The sequence below is a fragment of the Cupressus sempervirens genome, chromosome 1 (genome assembly GCF_028749045.1).
Source record: "Cupressus sempervirens isolate cs-2001-9-10 chromosome 1, ASM2874904v1, whole genome shotgun sequence".
Taxonomy (NCBI): Eukaryota; Viridiplantae; Streptophyta; class Pinopsida; order Cupressales; family Cupressaceae; genus Cupressus; species Cupressus sempervirens.
In genome coordinates this window covers 508,555,010-508,569,620 of record NC_143118.1, presented here as the reverse complement: position 1 = coordinate 508,569,620, position 14,611 = coordinate 508,555,010, and the positions used below count along the sequence as shown (strand labels likewise).

The 14,611-nt window shown below is 35.3% G+C and overlaps 1 protein-coding gene and 1 long non-coding RNA gene across 2 annotated transcripts; both read right to left on the bottom strand.

Moving 5' to 3' along the window:
* Positions 1–300: 300 nt before the first annotated feature.
* LOC149578464 (endoglucanase 24-like) lies at positions 301–10,860 on the bottom strand. The gene is made up of 6 exons (XM_089829263.1): positions 10,553–10,860; positions 10,168–10,460; positions 8,846–9,286; positions 1,427–1,574; positions 1,178–1,344; positions 301–1,079 (listed from the first exon to the last, which is right to left on the bottom strand). The coding sequence occupies exons 1-6, from the start codon at positions 10,758–10,760 to the stop codon at positions 744–746; spliced, it is 1,593 nt and encodes a 530-aa protein (XP_089685389.1). The 5' UTR covers positions 10,761–10,860; the 3' UTR covers positions 301–743.
* On the bottom strand, positions 3,240–8,839 carry LOC149578465 (uncharacterized). Its single transcript, XR_016364465.1, has 2 exons — positions 4,059–8,839; positions 3,240–3,883 (listed from the first exon to the last, which is right to left on the bottom strand). It is a non-coding gene; the product is annotated as an uncharacterized LOC149578465 (long non-coding RNA).
* Positions 10,861–14,611: the final 3,751 nt, after the last annotated feature.

The following is a 14,611-nucleotide window of genomic DNA, read 5'->3' as shown; positions in this document are numbered from 1 at the left end:
TGGAAAAATATTCTATTTATTGCACTTGCTTATTGACGAAATAGACTATGACAAAATAACATCTTACCATACAAGATGGTGCTTAGAAACTAAATGATTATTGACAAAACGGATTGTGGCCATCTTTCATTTAGGTAAAACGTCTTGCCATACCAGATGGTGCTCAGAAACTAATTTACTTGCTTATTAAATAGATTTTCTGTACCAAAAAGGATTAACCGGTGATTCACCTTTGCATTGATTTAATGCAGACCACTAACATTCACATTTTACTTTTAGTGTTTCAAGGCAAAACAAACCTAAAACAAAAAGAATATGTACTTTATAATTGAGTTAAATGGTCAAATTAGAAAGTTCTTAGAAAACAATTTTTTAGACAAATCATCTGTACGAACATCCGTCTGACCTCTCTGGCTCAGTCATAGAGGTTTTACATGGTAGTAGATTTATAATTAAAAAGTTGAAATTCTATTCAAACTACAAATCATATATGGACAGAATTACATTTCAACTACAAATCATATATGGACAGAATTACAATTAAAACTACATACGACGCATAATCTAAGTGAGACTAAAGAATTGAACTGCAATACCTAGATATACAATGCATAACGAGACTAGGAGGAAAATGAATATCAACTGGTACTGTTATTTTGGAGGGCTCGATTTGCATGGAATTGGAGCAAATGTGAAAGTAATCACTCTGAAAAGGCTCTCCACCAATCAGGGGCATGGAGAAGCTAGGAGGAAAATGACTCAGAGAGAGTTGAAGTGGTAAGTAATCCAGATAAGAGTCCTACCAATCCAGCACTGTTGTATGTGGTGGGCTCATTTTGCATGGAATTGGAGCGAAGGTCAGTGAAGGAGTCATTCTGGAAAGGCCCTCCAACCAGGGCTCCCGTGGCCACATTCCGATTTGGAGAAGTGGAATTAAACCACATAAATCCACTCTTGCAATCTGTGGATGCATCGACAGGAATGGATGCACCTCTGTGGTGCACTTGCTCAGGGTACTTTTTCCCATATCCCACCAAATAGCTCATGCTCATTGGATTGTCTCCTAGTATGTAATCAGCCTGTTTGTCATAAGACATTCTTAGTAAAGATCATTCCTTGGAAAACCATGCTTGAAATTTTAGTGTGTGGTTTTAGTGTGTGGGTTTATGGTGCAAACCTGAGAAGATGCAAAAGTGCGTAAATCTTGGAAAGAAAAGCTTTTATCTCCACACTTGAAAGTGTCAATTCCTGCCGTTGACATGTAGTCACTGAATATGACCGCAAGGAAAGCAGAATTTACCCCATGTTGAATTGCATTCCATTCTGTTATCCAAAGAAGCCCTCCTGTATCAACCATTACATATAATTATCTATCCACTTAACCCAAGAGTATTAAAAAGCTTATTAACAACTATATAAGCCTTACCATCCGTTCTATTGGTAGTGGCAGTAGGAGAGGTCGGAAGGAAAGCACACATGATATCTCTTGCTGTCTTTCTGTAATGTTCAAGATTGACATTCGCTTCAGAACTCACTGTCTTTGACCCAAAAAATCGAATCCTTGAAAGAAGAACCTGCAACCATTGAATCAGAGAGTCTTTAACTTAATGTTTCTCAGCAACAACATTGTGAGTAATAAAAAATAAATCGACCACAACAGAATTTTAACAATAACAACATTTTTGTGTTCCAATGGTTAGAACTCAATATATAAAAACTTGAAAGTTATCAGTTTTTACATTCAAGACTAAAAGAAACATTTTAATGTACAGATAATCATTTCAGCCAGTAACAGCACCAAATTCGCAACTCCCATAACTGTTGTTCATGGGCTATTCACATACATCAAGTTAAGATGATAATGATATACTCAACCTAACATAAACACCACTCATGGAAAACAGGTTATACCCCAGCCCACAAAGTTACACCTTGTAAATAAAAAACATCAGTCTGCTATATGTATAAGCTGAAGTTTGGTATCCATTTAATACTAAATTGTAATATAAAATTGTCTAATCAAGTTAGCAGAACTGAAAAGCTCCTCTATAGCATTTTCTTCCAGTGGGTCATTGATTTTTTCAAATTTGACAAGAATTGCCTGATCAATCCAGTGGTTGACTAATTTAAAATTAGAAATGTTTTAGATGCTTGCACCAACCACCCACCTAATACACAAATCTGTCATATCACAACATTCTCTATACATTTAGGATAACATTACTAGTGCAGAATCTACCAGAAAATTGTTCAGAAGCCAGTGCTCTCATTATGTGAACTCCAAACATTTTAAAAGTCCAAACTTAAGCCTATACAAATGATTAAGAAGATAGAGGGGAAATCATAACCATACAAACTTGCAACCATAATTTATTTTAACTATGCTCTCAGTGAAAGCCGGATTTTCATTCTCTATGTTAGACAGACCTCCCCATACAAGTTTAAAACTGACAGACATCACCTAACAGGGAGATGTTAAACATTCAATTTACATATTATAGATAAAGAATGGGAGAGTGAGAGGTTGAAGTCACTTTATATTTGATATGTCGTACCATATTTTGTCTCAGTAACAATTTTTAAAAAGGTGAAACAACAAGACCACTAACTATCATCTCTGCACACATTGATTCCATATCATGAATTTCAAGTAAATTGCTGACCGAATTCTGAAGAATTAAGTGAAAAGAAGGTGCCAGGGGCAGAGATCATGTTCCACTTCAGCAACCCAAATCAAATGAGAAAAGTTTAGTCTGTCAAGAGTTGGCAGTGTTTAAAGCATGCTTTTCATTTTATCATAGCCCATTGCTAAGTATCCCAATAAATGCAGAAAAAGCATTCTGTAGAGCAGGGCTAGCAGTGTTTGGGAGAGCATTCCAATTGCATCATACCCACTGTTACTTCTTCCGTAAGAACTGAAGTGTTTGCAGAAACTAGGGAGGGAGGTTGTCAAACATTCTGAGGGCATTGATCAATCTATTGATGTTAAATTTCAGATCTTGGTCAATAGATTTTGCACATCAGAAAATAGGTGGCTTAAAACACTAAAACTTCAATCAAACAATAACCGCTGAATATGCTCATCTACTAACATAAACTGCTGAAAAAAATAACAGAGGATTCAAGTATTGGGCTCTCAAACCTGGTCTTCTAATTAGAATTTTAAATCGAAAACAGTCCGCAGCACTGGAATGCAATTTTAGAAAAGACTATATGCATCATAGTTATATTAGAATGTGTGCCTTTCAAATAGATATTTCCATTAAAAAAACTCAAAGCAACTAGACAAGGTGTCAAGTAAAGCTCCAAGTTACTCTTACAACAACTGTTGCGTCACTCAATTTGACTGATCAATCAACTAGTCTGACCAATCAATCAGCATAATCTAACAACTAGTAGCTTCTAAACAAAGTAGTTAACTCGATTATGTCCACAAATTGCAAGTGCTTTATCTGAGCACTGGTCTCTCCATGCTAATCTCAGCTACATGGAAACTAAGGTGATCTCTGCCATCACTGTTACTCCATGTTGATCACATGTCTTCAACCCACCTGCACAGAGCATGGCCATCGTTTTGTACACTTCTCTATTTAGGAGAAAATGCAGTCTATTTTTGTACTGCTGAAGGAAGAACTTCACAGCAACAAAAGTAGAACTGTCACACCCTCCTAACGAGGAAGGTGCTCTTCACCAAACCAAAATACTATTAAAGCATCACGATCCTTGCCTCTGCTAGGGGCACTGCTATTGTGTAGAACATCTATGAATGTGAAGAAATATTAACCTTAATGATTTCTCCCTTTCACACTCCAGAAGTTCTTCAGGAACTTGAATGTATAAACCCCTTGTCCAAGGAGAACTTAATCAACAACCTGCCAACATCCTGCATTATTCATGTCAACTTCATAAGTCAAATTCTCGTCACACCACATCATGAGCTGTTCGCGACTTCCGGCAATAATAATTCATCCGTTTACAACTACAAGACAAGTGGATAAAGTCCAAATGATTAAAATGTGCACTAAATTTGTAAACACCCAACATGAGTAAAAACTCACCAATCCTAAAATACAAAAATCATATCACATGCATCAGCCAATATCCTTTAAATCTGATTTCAATTCATGTGTATCTTGCCCAAGCAACTCAAAAGTCAAAACCCCCAGCAACTGAAGCAAAAGCCTCAGTGAGATCAACTCCCTCTTTCAGAGGTAATCTTCACTATCAGCAAAAATTTATGGTGTATCCCTCCATCTTCATAAGAAATTTGTCAGTGTAGCCTTCAATACCCGTCAGTTGCATGTATAGAATCAAGTTATGGAAACTGTCTCCGCAAATTTGGATGGATGTTCCATCATGGTATCCTGTAATGCCTGCTCAATTGGATCAGCAAGTAGCCTATAAAGGCCACCACCTAAAATACTTTTTCAAGGCTAATTTTTTTAATGATCGCTTGCTGATACACTGTATGTCAGTCATGCAAGAAACTGAAGTAAAACTCTTAATTAAACTAGAAACGTAAAGACATCATCAAGCTCAAGAACATCACCCAAAGCCACACAAGTCATGTTGCCTTCAGGAGCATATGTATGCTGATAACCCTTAGCCTATTTTTTCATATTTTTTTCCCAGGAGATGAATAGTTTGTTAAAAAAGGGCAAACATGATTCATTCAACTAAGTTGCCAAAAATTATAAGTTAAAGAACATCTTATATTTAATGATTTATAAAAGTGTTTATAGTGATTAATAGAGTGTTGCTAGACACAAGATACAGAAAGGAGAATTAAAAAACTTTGAAATAATTATTCTCAAAAAGAAAAATTATTTCCTCAAAATAAAGCTATAAAAGGGAGGAATTTCTTCAAAACGGTTCATTTTGAAACAGCTTCATTCTCATAAGTGAACCTGCGTTCTTGTTTCCCTTCTTGAGAAGAAAAGCATATGATTTAGAAGTTTCAAGAACAAAAACCCTCCCAGTTTTCAATGCAGTTCCATATAGCAAATGGCAGTGTGCTTCAACCAACAAGTTTGGCACCCAGTTTGACTCTGGGTTTAATGATTTCCTGATTTTGATGTGAGATTTTCCATTGTAGTTCAGATTATTGCTTGAAGTCTATGGATTATAATTTTCGTTTGAGATAATATTGTATTATTAGTGCTTTAATACTTGTTTGTGAAGAGCTGTTTTACCTTTCCAGGCTGTACTGCTGCCGTATGAAGCTATCATCGCTATGCAGAAGAAATATCTCACGTTTGGTAGGCCGTACATGGTAAAAAGACTGAAGTATTGCTTCTTTAAAAGGCCCTTCATGCATGTTCAAGTTCGAGTGCAGATTTTTCTGGATATTTGTCTTCTAGGCTGTTCCAACCTCTGTCAAACCATACTGTCCAATTCTAGGCATGACTCTGTCTGGGCTGAGCATTGGATTTCTAACATTAATTTAGGCCTACACAAGATAATAAAGCCTCTAAGTATTATATTCAGAACTTACTGGGTTGTTGAAGAGCTGATTCAACAATCCATATATTTCTGATGGCCAGACGTACAAATTGATGAGGATATATTATAATTCCTGTTCCAATTTTATCAGATCATACAGCTCCCTTAGAGGCGATTCATGTTTAACGACATATTATTCATCAACTGCACTTTGCGCTGATAAATCTCGAAGTGACAAAACAGGCATAGCCTTATCCTTCATGGTTTGGTGTTTGAAAGGCCATATTTCCATCTCCTGGCCTGCCGAACTGCTATGGGTTAAATTTATCTCAATTTTGAAGACAACTTACCAAGTCGACTGTTTTGTCCTATTGACTCTATTATACCGTTCTGGGACTCAAATCAACATATTTTAAGGCTACAAGATACTCACTCAGATTATATTGGTTCAAGACAGCTTCATCAAATTGGCAGGTATCACTATTATTCTAAATATTTTCCTGAATGTCAGATATCAATATGCCTAGTTGGGTTCCTCTTAGCTAATTCGTATGCTGATGTAATTATTCCAATCGTTGGGAGTGGTGCTTTAAACTGTGAAATCAATGTAAAACTGGGAAATACCCAGAAAATAGTCTATTTAGTTTCAAAGATCCTGGACCATTTAGTGCTGAATCCTTGCTCTACACCGTAAAAGATCTTGGTCAATTTAGCTGGTGGATCTATTCTTATTTTCCAAAAATATGTATGCCTTTCTAGTCATGTATCCAAATCTAGTCAATTAGTCTGCCATTTGGGCATTGATGCAATTCCACTTGCATACAACTAGTTTGGCTTCCTCAGAATTTGCATTTCACGCCAATTTGGCTTGATCAATTCTATGATTTTTCTTATATTGAAATTTTGGTCAACTAGCTACCAACATCTTTTAGTGCAGTTCCATTGACCTCATTATGATCTCCATACACTCTCAATTGCCCGCATAAAGAACATGGTAATTACAAAGAGCTAGCATTTGAGAGATGGAAAAACAACTATGTTGATTTAAGCTAACACCTTGCAGAGGTTATTACAAGGGATGCAAGTTAATTCAATATTTGTTATTACCCAGCTCCACTTATATGCCATCCTCTTAGTTCTTGTGTTTTTTTAATGTCTTCTCATTGAAGGCAACATTCCTAGATGCTCCACTATCCTCGTACAACCCTACACCAGAAATGATGTCAGTGGATTGTCACAACACCATGGAAAACGTTGACTCCAGTTTGAATATGAACACATGGTTCAACTAAAGTTTCTACTTTTCCCACAAAAACTCCCTCTATTGTTCCTTAGATTTTTCCTCTCCAGACACCAAGCTGCATAGTAGCCCTTAGTGTGGCACTTGAAACACTTCAAATGTCTCAAATCTTTCTTCACCTGGTCCAAAGAACATTTAATTCTTGCTCCTTGCCCTTTTAAACCTTCCTAATTCCATTTTTCTTACCACGTCTTTTCGTCTTCCCAATGAAAGTATATTCTTATCGTCTTCCACTTTGGCTGGAACAATTTAGTCTCCTCAATGAAATCAAACCAAAGCTTCTGCCAAGCACAGACACCCTGAACAAACAGGTCCCAGCATAGAAAGAACTTATTTATAACCATAGGCACCAACTCATTATTCTCCACCTTCACCTTGAAGTCCTAGCCTCATTGGAAGGCCACCACGCTCCACATTCAATGTACCAAATATCACAAACTACAGTGAGCTCCAACAAACTCTCACCATTGTTCTAAGTGCCATCAAGGATTGGTAAAGGATGAAGATTAGCATTAAACTCCAATCATAACTAGATGGGGTACATTTGCTTATCTGAAAATGCTGATTGACCTCTCCAAAAAGAAAGAATGTCAACTGGTCTCTCAAATACAGGAGCAACCCCGTCATCTACTTGAATAATCTAATTATTTTTCCCATGAATAAATAAGATCATTCTATGCATTTCGATAAGGTCTTTGAGCTTGAGAAATGTAGGGAATTTAAGATCTTCTTGAAACTAAAGAAATGCATCTTCGTAAATTTCTTGGTAGATTGGTGTCCAAAGAAAGTGTTGCTTGTGATCTAAGCAAAATTGCAGCAATATTGGAACTCTCTTCTTCAGGCCCTTCAATCCTTCCTTATAGATCAGATCAACTTCATTAGGAAGTTTCTTATCTAATTTTGTAAGATATCTCAAACCTATAAGACTCATAATTCATACTAAAGAAGGATACAAATTCAAGCACACAATAGATGGAAAAGATGTTTATTTGCAAAATAGGGCCATTGTAGATGCACCTATGGTAGTAAATCATGGTAGCAAGAAAAACCATCATACACACAGCTCATACCCCAATAGCCCTTGGCATGCCACTATTAAGTTAGGAGCCATTGTCAAGACATTTATGATAGATCAAAAAGATCTATCTCTAAACTTCACAAACTCATATAACAGAACATAAGAACCTTCCATGATCAATTTCCCTCTGCCAGTCATACTCCTTCCAAAAGGTCCAACCTCATTTGCTTTAACACTAAAACCAAGATGTTTCAGCACCCCCACAAAAATATCACTTCCAAACCGCATTTTAAATGATTGCTAAAAACAATAAGAACTTCCAACAAATCTAACAACAATCACCCAGATACTAATACCACTCCCATGCTCTGAATAAAACTGATTGAAAAACAACAAGGGCAAGGACAGCCATCAGGTCTGACAGCAGTTGCCCAGTACAAAAAAGTGAACACACCCAAATTGACACAGTCAACGCTAAGAGTATCAGCTGCCCATACCCAGAGATTTGGATCTGTCAAACATGAAAATAAGATGTCACCACAGAACAACTAAATGTCTTGAAACTGCTGCTGATATAAGGCAGGTTAGGGATGCTGCTGCCAGCTGTTCATGATGAAGAAGACTAAATCCACCACATGATGGTGAAGCTGTAACAGGCAATAATCTACAACCAGCTCTTACAAAAGGACGACCTACAATTAATCTGGAATGGGTCCTGCATCACTGTATTTAACATATATAGAATAATAACTAAGGCAATAATTTTTTATTTTTCATTTTTCCGATCACCAAATATTGCTTAAATATTTGTTTGCATTCTAAATAACAACCAAAGCGAGATTGTATTAGTTCCAATGGAGGGTGAATCTTGAATGGGCAGCATAGCTAATTTATTTAACCCAAAAAGGGCCAGCAGGAAAGATGGGAGAAAGGTGGAAACCAACCTGGCACACTGGGACTGGGGTCCACAAAACCCTTATCAAGTTCACCGTGATCGTTAGATTATCTGAAATGAATTTAAGAGAACCGACTAAAGAATTAAAATTCAGCTAATACATTTTGATCATGAAGATTTTGAATAGTACCTGCACGCCAGCATGTTTGTCATCCCAACTGAACCAAGTTGGAGCTGCTCCCCACCGGGCAAAAGCTTGCCCATTCTCTGATGAAACATAGCTCAAATATGATTCTTTGTGACTTGCATGATATAGCCAAGCTGCGGCCCACAGAAGATCATCCTTATATCCAGTTGAATTATAGAAGGTCTGGACAGAAGGGATGCTATGGCTATATAATCCTCTAGAAGAATCAGCAAACTGAAACAATTGTTCCGCATGCTCTATCAGTTTATCAGCGTATGCAGAATCAGTCTTGCGGAACACCAATGAAGCCGATGCCATTGCAGCAGCTGTCTCTGCTGCAATATCTGACCCAGGACTGGAGGTGTCCACCTTAAGTGTCGGCCTTTCTTCCTTCATTGTTTCAGGCCTTTCCCAACACTGATGATCAGCAGTTGCATTGCCCACCTGAAATAACAAAAGTGCTTAATTTTCTTCTTCCAAAATAAGTGGATCTCTCAGCCACTGGAAAACCAAAAAGAAAAACATGAATTCCTATAAATGATATTGAAATCTTGCTATTGAAAAATGTATTATACATATCAGAGTGAAGATTAACTACTCGTCACTACACATTCAGAAACGAAGAGAACACAGCAAGTGTTGGAAATAAATGTTTGTCCTTGACTACTTGCATATAAAGCGTAGTGTTTGATCTGACTAAAATATCAATATCAAAAGCAAATGTAATTTGTAACGAAAGAGCAGTTGCATGGGGGCATTTTGTTCCCAGGCAGAAGTTCAGACTAATAAGAGGGCGCACGTTTTCTATACGATGTTGAGCAGATAAAAAATTTAAGAGTTGCAATAAAGCGACCTGATCTAAATGTGCCCTTGTGACAAACTTGGCAGTGGCAGACAACGTTAACATAAATTAAACAAAAAAGACATATTTATGTAACCAATTCCACCAGATCTAACTTAGCTTGGCAGTGGTGGAAGATGTTAAAACAAATTAAACAAAAGAAATGTATTATGCCTGTGACCAAAGCCACCAGATCTAAACTTGCCCTTGTGACAAACTAGCATTCAAGTGCAATGGACTAAAATTTGGCGAGAAAACCCTGAACTCAACTTCTGTGATTACAACGGACCACATTGTTGTAGGAAATATGTTCTAAGACTTTTAATCTCAATCCTCGTCTTTAGTTCAAACTCCAGAAAGGCTTAACAGGACAAAATTTAACAGCATTCAAATTCCATAGTCCATCTTAGAGAACTTTTAGGTGTTTTTTAAAGGAAAGTGTGTAGGTGGAATTTAAATTAGCGGCACATTGAGAGAAACAAACCTGAACATACAAAACATTGGGTGAAGGATGGGCATTGATTAAATAATCTGTGATCCATTTGATAGCATCCTCAGCGTCGGCCTTGGTACCAGCATTGGCCGCCTCCATGCGATCTCCATACTCCAAGACAGCCCAGGACAAAACCGTGGCTGTAAAAGCCATTGGCAGCCCAAACTTAATGTGATCCCCTGCATCGTACATTCCTTTGGATAGATCTGCACCCACGTCCTGCCCATCCTTAAGTGCGGAGTCCCCTCTCCAGGAGATAGGATTAGCAGCAGGGAGCTTCCCAGCTGGATGCACCGAATCATGCAATGCAACAGCATTAAAGAGACTGGGATCTACAACGACAAGCATGAAAGCAAGCATTTTTAAAGAAACAAACCTTTCTGAATGTCGAAGAAGGTAAATGCGACCTTCAAGGCCTGGGCATATTGATGGGAAATGGCACCGGGGGGACTGGATTGGCCGTGTGAATGCTTCTTGGAGTGCTTGATAGTGAGAACTGCTGCCATTACCACAAATGCTGCAATGACTACTGCCACCGCCCACCATATCCATCCTCTCGATTTCTCGTCCGAATGCTTAGCCATCGCGCTTCCTTTCTACTCTAAACTTTGCTTGTGCGTCTGCAACGAGCTTGCAATGGATTGAGAATGCAGATTCAGCGCTACCCAATTACCAGAAGAGATTAGAGGGAAGCATGGGTTTAATTGCCAATTTATGTACTTTGAGTCATTAATGACCTCATCAATGGCCAAACTCTGAAAGTAACACTAGTAGGTAGATCCGAAGAAAATGTGACGTACGTGCACCGACACGAGATCTAGAAGCGATCAAAGGCCACGCTGAAGCTGGGCGTGTACGAACGATTGAATTTTCACTTCCCTCATGGCGATCATATTTATGTTCTTCGTTGTTTTTCTTTTTAACTGTATACCAAATTAAAATTTTCTATGGTTTACAATTTTTCGTCTTGTAACTAGCAGTCCCTGTTCCTCCAATTGATTTGGGCTTTTTAAATCGAGTATATTAAAAGTTAAAAAGAGCATAATTTGTTGACTGAGAAAGTATTTGTGGGGAATAATTTAAAGCAGATGTTCTTTATTATACGCAGGAAACTAATGTTCCCAGTGGTGGTCATTATTTTTGCCATTCAGATCAATAGGTTTCTAAAGCTTAGAAATTTAAATTATTGGTCAGAAGTAATTTTAGCGGGATAAAATTAATTTTTTTAACAAAATAGAAAAAAATTAAATATAGAATGTTCTACAACGGGAAGCTTCTTTGTTTGCCAAACGTACCCCAGCAGATGCTTTTCATCAGTCTGCCCTCTTTCCAAATGTACAGACCTGCAAACCCTATTCAATTTGATCATTCATCTTCAGAAAAAACATGGCGCATTGGGACGAAAGACACAAATTAAATGCATTGCATTTACTGACGTAAACGACACTAACCAGATGGCAAATCTGACACTTCAATCTATGATTTGTGATATGAGTAAAGTTTTATTTCCGCCTTTAAAAGCGTAGATTTTGGTTGTTTGAACATTTAGATTAGAAAATAATATAATAATAAAATTGATAAGTAATAATATAAATAGTAGTACAATTAAAATGAATATCTAATATATTATATTAGAAATAATAGTATACTCATAAATTTAATTAGATATGTTGGTTATATAGTTTTTAGTGTAAAATGTGGAAAAGAATTTATATTAAATATAATTATGTTCAAAACATCTACAATGTTTTACCAATAAGATGAACATACATAATTCACATACAATTTGACTCTATTTTTTACACTGTACAAATACAAAGTATTATATTTTTTAAACTTTTATTTTTTTTTAAACATAATTATATTCGTAATTTTATATTAATGATCAATCTTGTTAGTGATGGTATAGAATTCATCTTTTAAAATATTTTTACTTTCGATTATTGTAAAAATGATCAAATATAAATTCTTCATATAGTTAAATTTTAAAGTATCATACCTTAATTTTACACAGAGTTCATCTTCAAATATCAATATTTTCTTTGCCTCTTTTACTTTCTTACATTTTCATTTTTTATATTAACTTTCTCTTTTCTTCCTACAACCAACAATCAGACTTTAGGTTTAGGCTTTATAATGAATTACTTGTAAAATAAACTTAGCAACTTAGTGCCCATAGTTCTACTTAACAATTTTTAAAAATTCCTCATCCGGTGTCATCGAAAGTCATAGTTTAACACTACACTATATCCAGAAAAATAAAAATAAGCCTTCTCTTCTTTGCAAAAGGCAAGGACTCAAGCTCTTTCAGAACTCCTTTTTTTTAAAATAATTTAGATATGAACCAAATTGATTTGGGCTTTTTAAATTGATTATATTAAAAGTTAAAAAAGCATATTTTGTTGAATGAGAAAGTATTTGTGGGAAATAATTTAAAGTAGATGTTCTTTTTTTTTTAAAGTAATTGAGATATGAATCAAATAAATCAAAAAAAATTTAGGAAGCCCACTTGTGCTTGAAACCTCTTCGGCTTAGAGGCAAGGATTGAGGGGCACCCACACCGTCAAAATCACCTAGGGCACAATCCTAGCCTCATCCCTTATGATGTCAGAGCCTTGCACTCAGCAAAATTTGATCTCTAGTGGGGGCTCTTTGTAAGCCATTCAACTTCACCAGTAAACTAAGGGTCCATTGACATTTTTAATATTTTTTAAAACAGTTCATTTAAATATATATAATTATTTTGTAATAAATTTTGTTAATGATGATTAAATTAAATATTATTTAACTATTTGATGTAATGTTATATTTGATTAAATATTTAATAATATTTAATCATCTTAATATTTATTCTACATTTAAATTAGCTTTGTCTAATGTCCACATCTAATTAAATATTTTGTATTACTCTATTACCTTGATTTTCACATCACATTAATTAACTAATAGTATTTTAATTTCTAATTCACATAGATAATTAAATTGAATCATTATTTATTTAATTAAATTTACATATATTCTTGGCAACTTATTCTCTCTCTCGATTTTGGATGTAATGGATTATTTATATTTTACATACATTATCTAGCACCAATCTTCCAAACCGAATCTATGTTGTTCATCCTCTTTGTCAATTATTTCATAGATGAGTCAATCCTCTTTAAAATATATAATTGCATTCATTTTATCAATGGAGTCCATTGTTAATTTTGCTTTGTTTTATAATTTTAATATTTATATGATCATGAGCTTTGCATGTGTTTTAGAATAGGAAGTTGATAGTGCAATATCATTCTTAATTGTTAATTTTTTTGATTATATGTTTGTGCCAAACCACTAGATTGTGATCCCCCACCCCATCATTTCTTATTTTGGTTTTGCCTCAATGGCTAATTCTTCCATGGAAAATGTTTTCAATAGAAATGTTCTTTTGTAAGAATACACGTTAAATAATATTGACCTTATATAATTTATTCTTTTAGGATAGTTAAGAGATTTCCGAAGTATTAGATGTTTAGCTTCATGGTGAACAACTTATGACTATAACAATATTATAGAAATCTATCTAGACTACTTGAAGAAATAATACTTCATAGTGTTACAAGAACCTTGATAGTTCTAATCTACCCTTTATTGTTTGGTCTTAATATTCATTACGTGGCTTACATAGATAGGGAAGATCCAATTTAATATTTATGATTAATATGAACCTAGATGTGCTTAGACAATTTTATTAGTCTAGCATTTTTTTCCCAAAAACTTTCAAAGTTAACTAAGCAATAAGTATGGTTTATTTGTAGAGTATTTGTGAAGGTTGAAGATTTTATAGCAATTTAATTTCTTGAAGGCGCACTTTTTGTAAAGAACAGAATAACAACTAGAGCATTTGGCAATGTAACATGAATATTGGTGTGAGTAATCGAGAAAATGTGGTCATGATCTCTCATCTTATCAATCAACTAATCAACCAATGAATTGGTATTCATAAGGAAGCACTTAATGATGGTCAAAGATTCATAGAAGTTTCTAAGTGTATTAATCTTGTAGTCCCCCCATACCACTATTGAAATAGAACAAATTAACATTGTGCATGCATATTAAGTATGTAGATACTCAACTAGCAATTGAACCTTCATTTGAGGGTTTCAACTATACAACATGATCTACAAAAAATGCACTATTATGACTAACAAATCCTTTTGTGCATGCTTCATAGAATGATTCAAACAATGTATGACTTTGGAATATGTTAGCTTAATATACAAGAAATAACTTTATAATTTATGTTGGAAACACAATCTTTTGATATAGCAATTAAAATTATATATTAGAGAAAAGTTATAATGTAGTTTTTTCGAGCCACCACAAAAGAATCGATTGTTAGCTCTTATCTCGATCCCAACAGATAATCGAGGACTTCAGAAGGGACCATTTG

Coding starts and splice junctions, on each gene's coding strand:
- LOC149578464 (XM_089829263.1), bottom strand. CDS start 10,760: ATGGCTAAGCATTCGGACGAGAAATCGAGAGGATGGATATGGTGGGCG. Junction 10,461..10,552: donor CTTCTTCGACATTCAGAAAG/GTTTGTTTCTTT, acceptor CGGTGCATCCAG/CTGGGAAGCTCCCTGCTGCT. Junction 1,080..1,177: donor GCACTTTTGCATCTTCTCAG/GTTTGCACCATA, acceptor TATGACAAACAG/GCTGATTACATACTAGGAGA.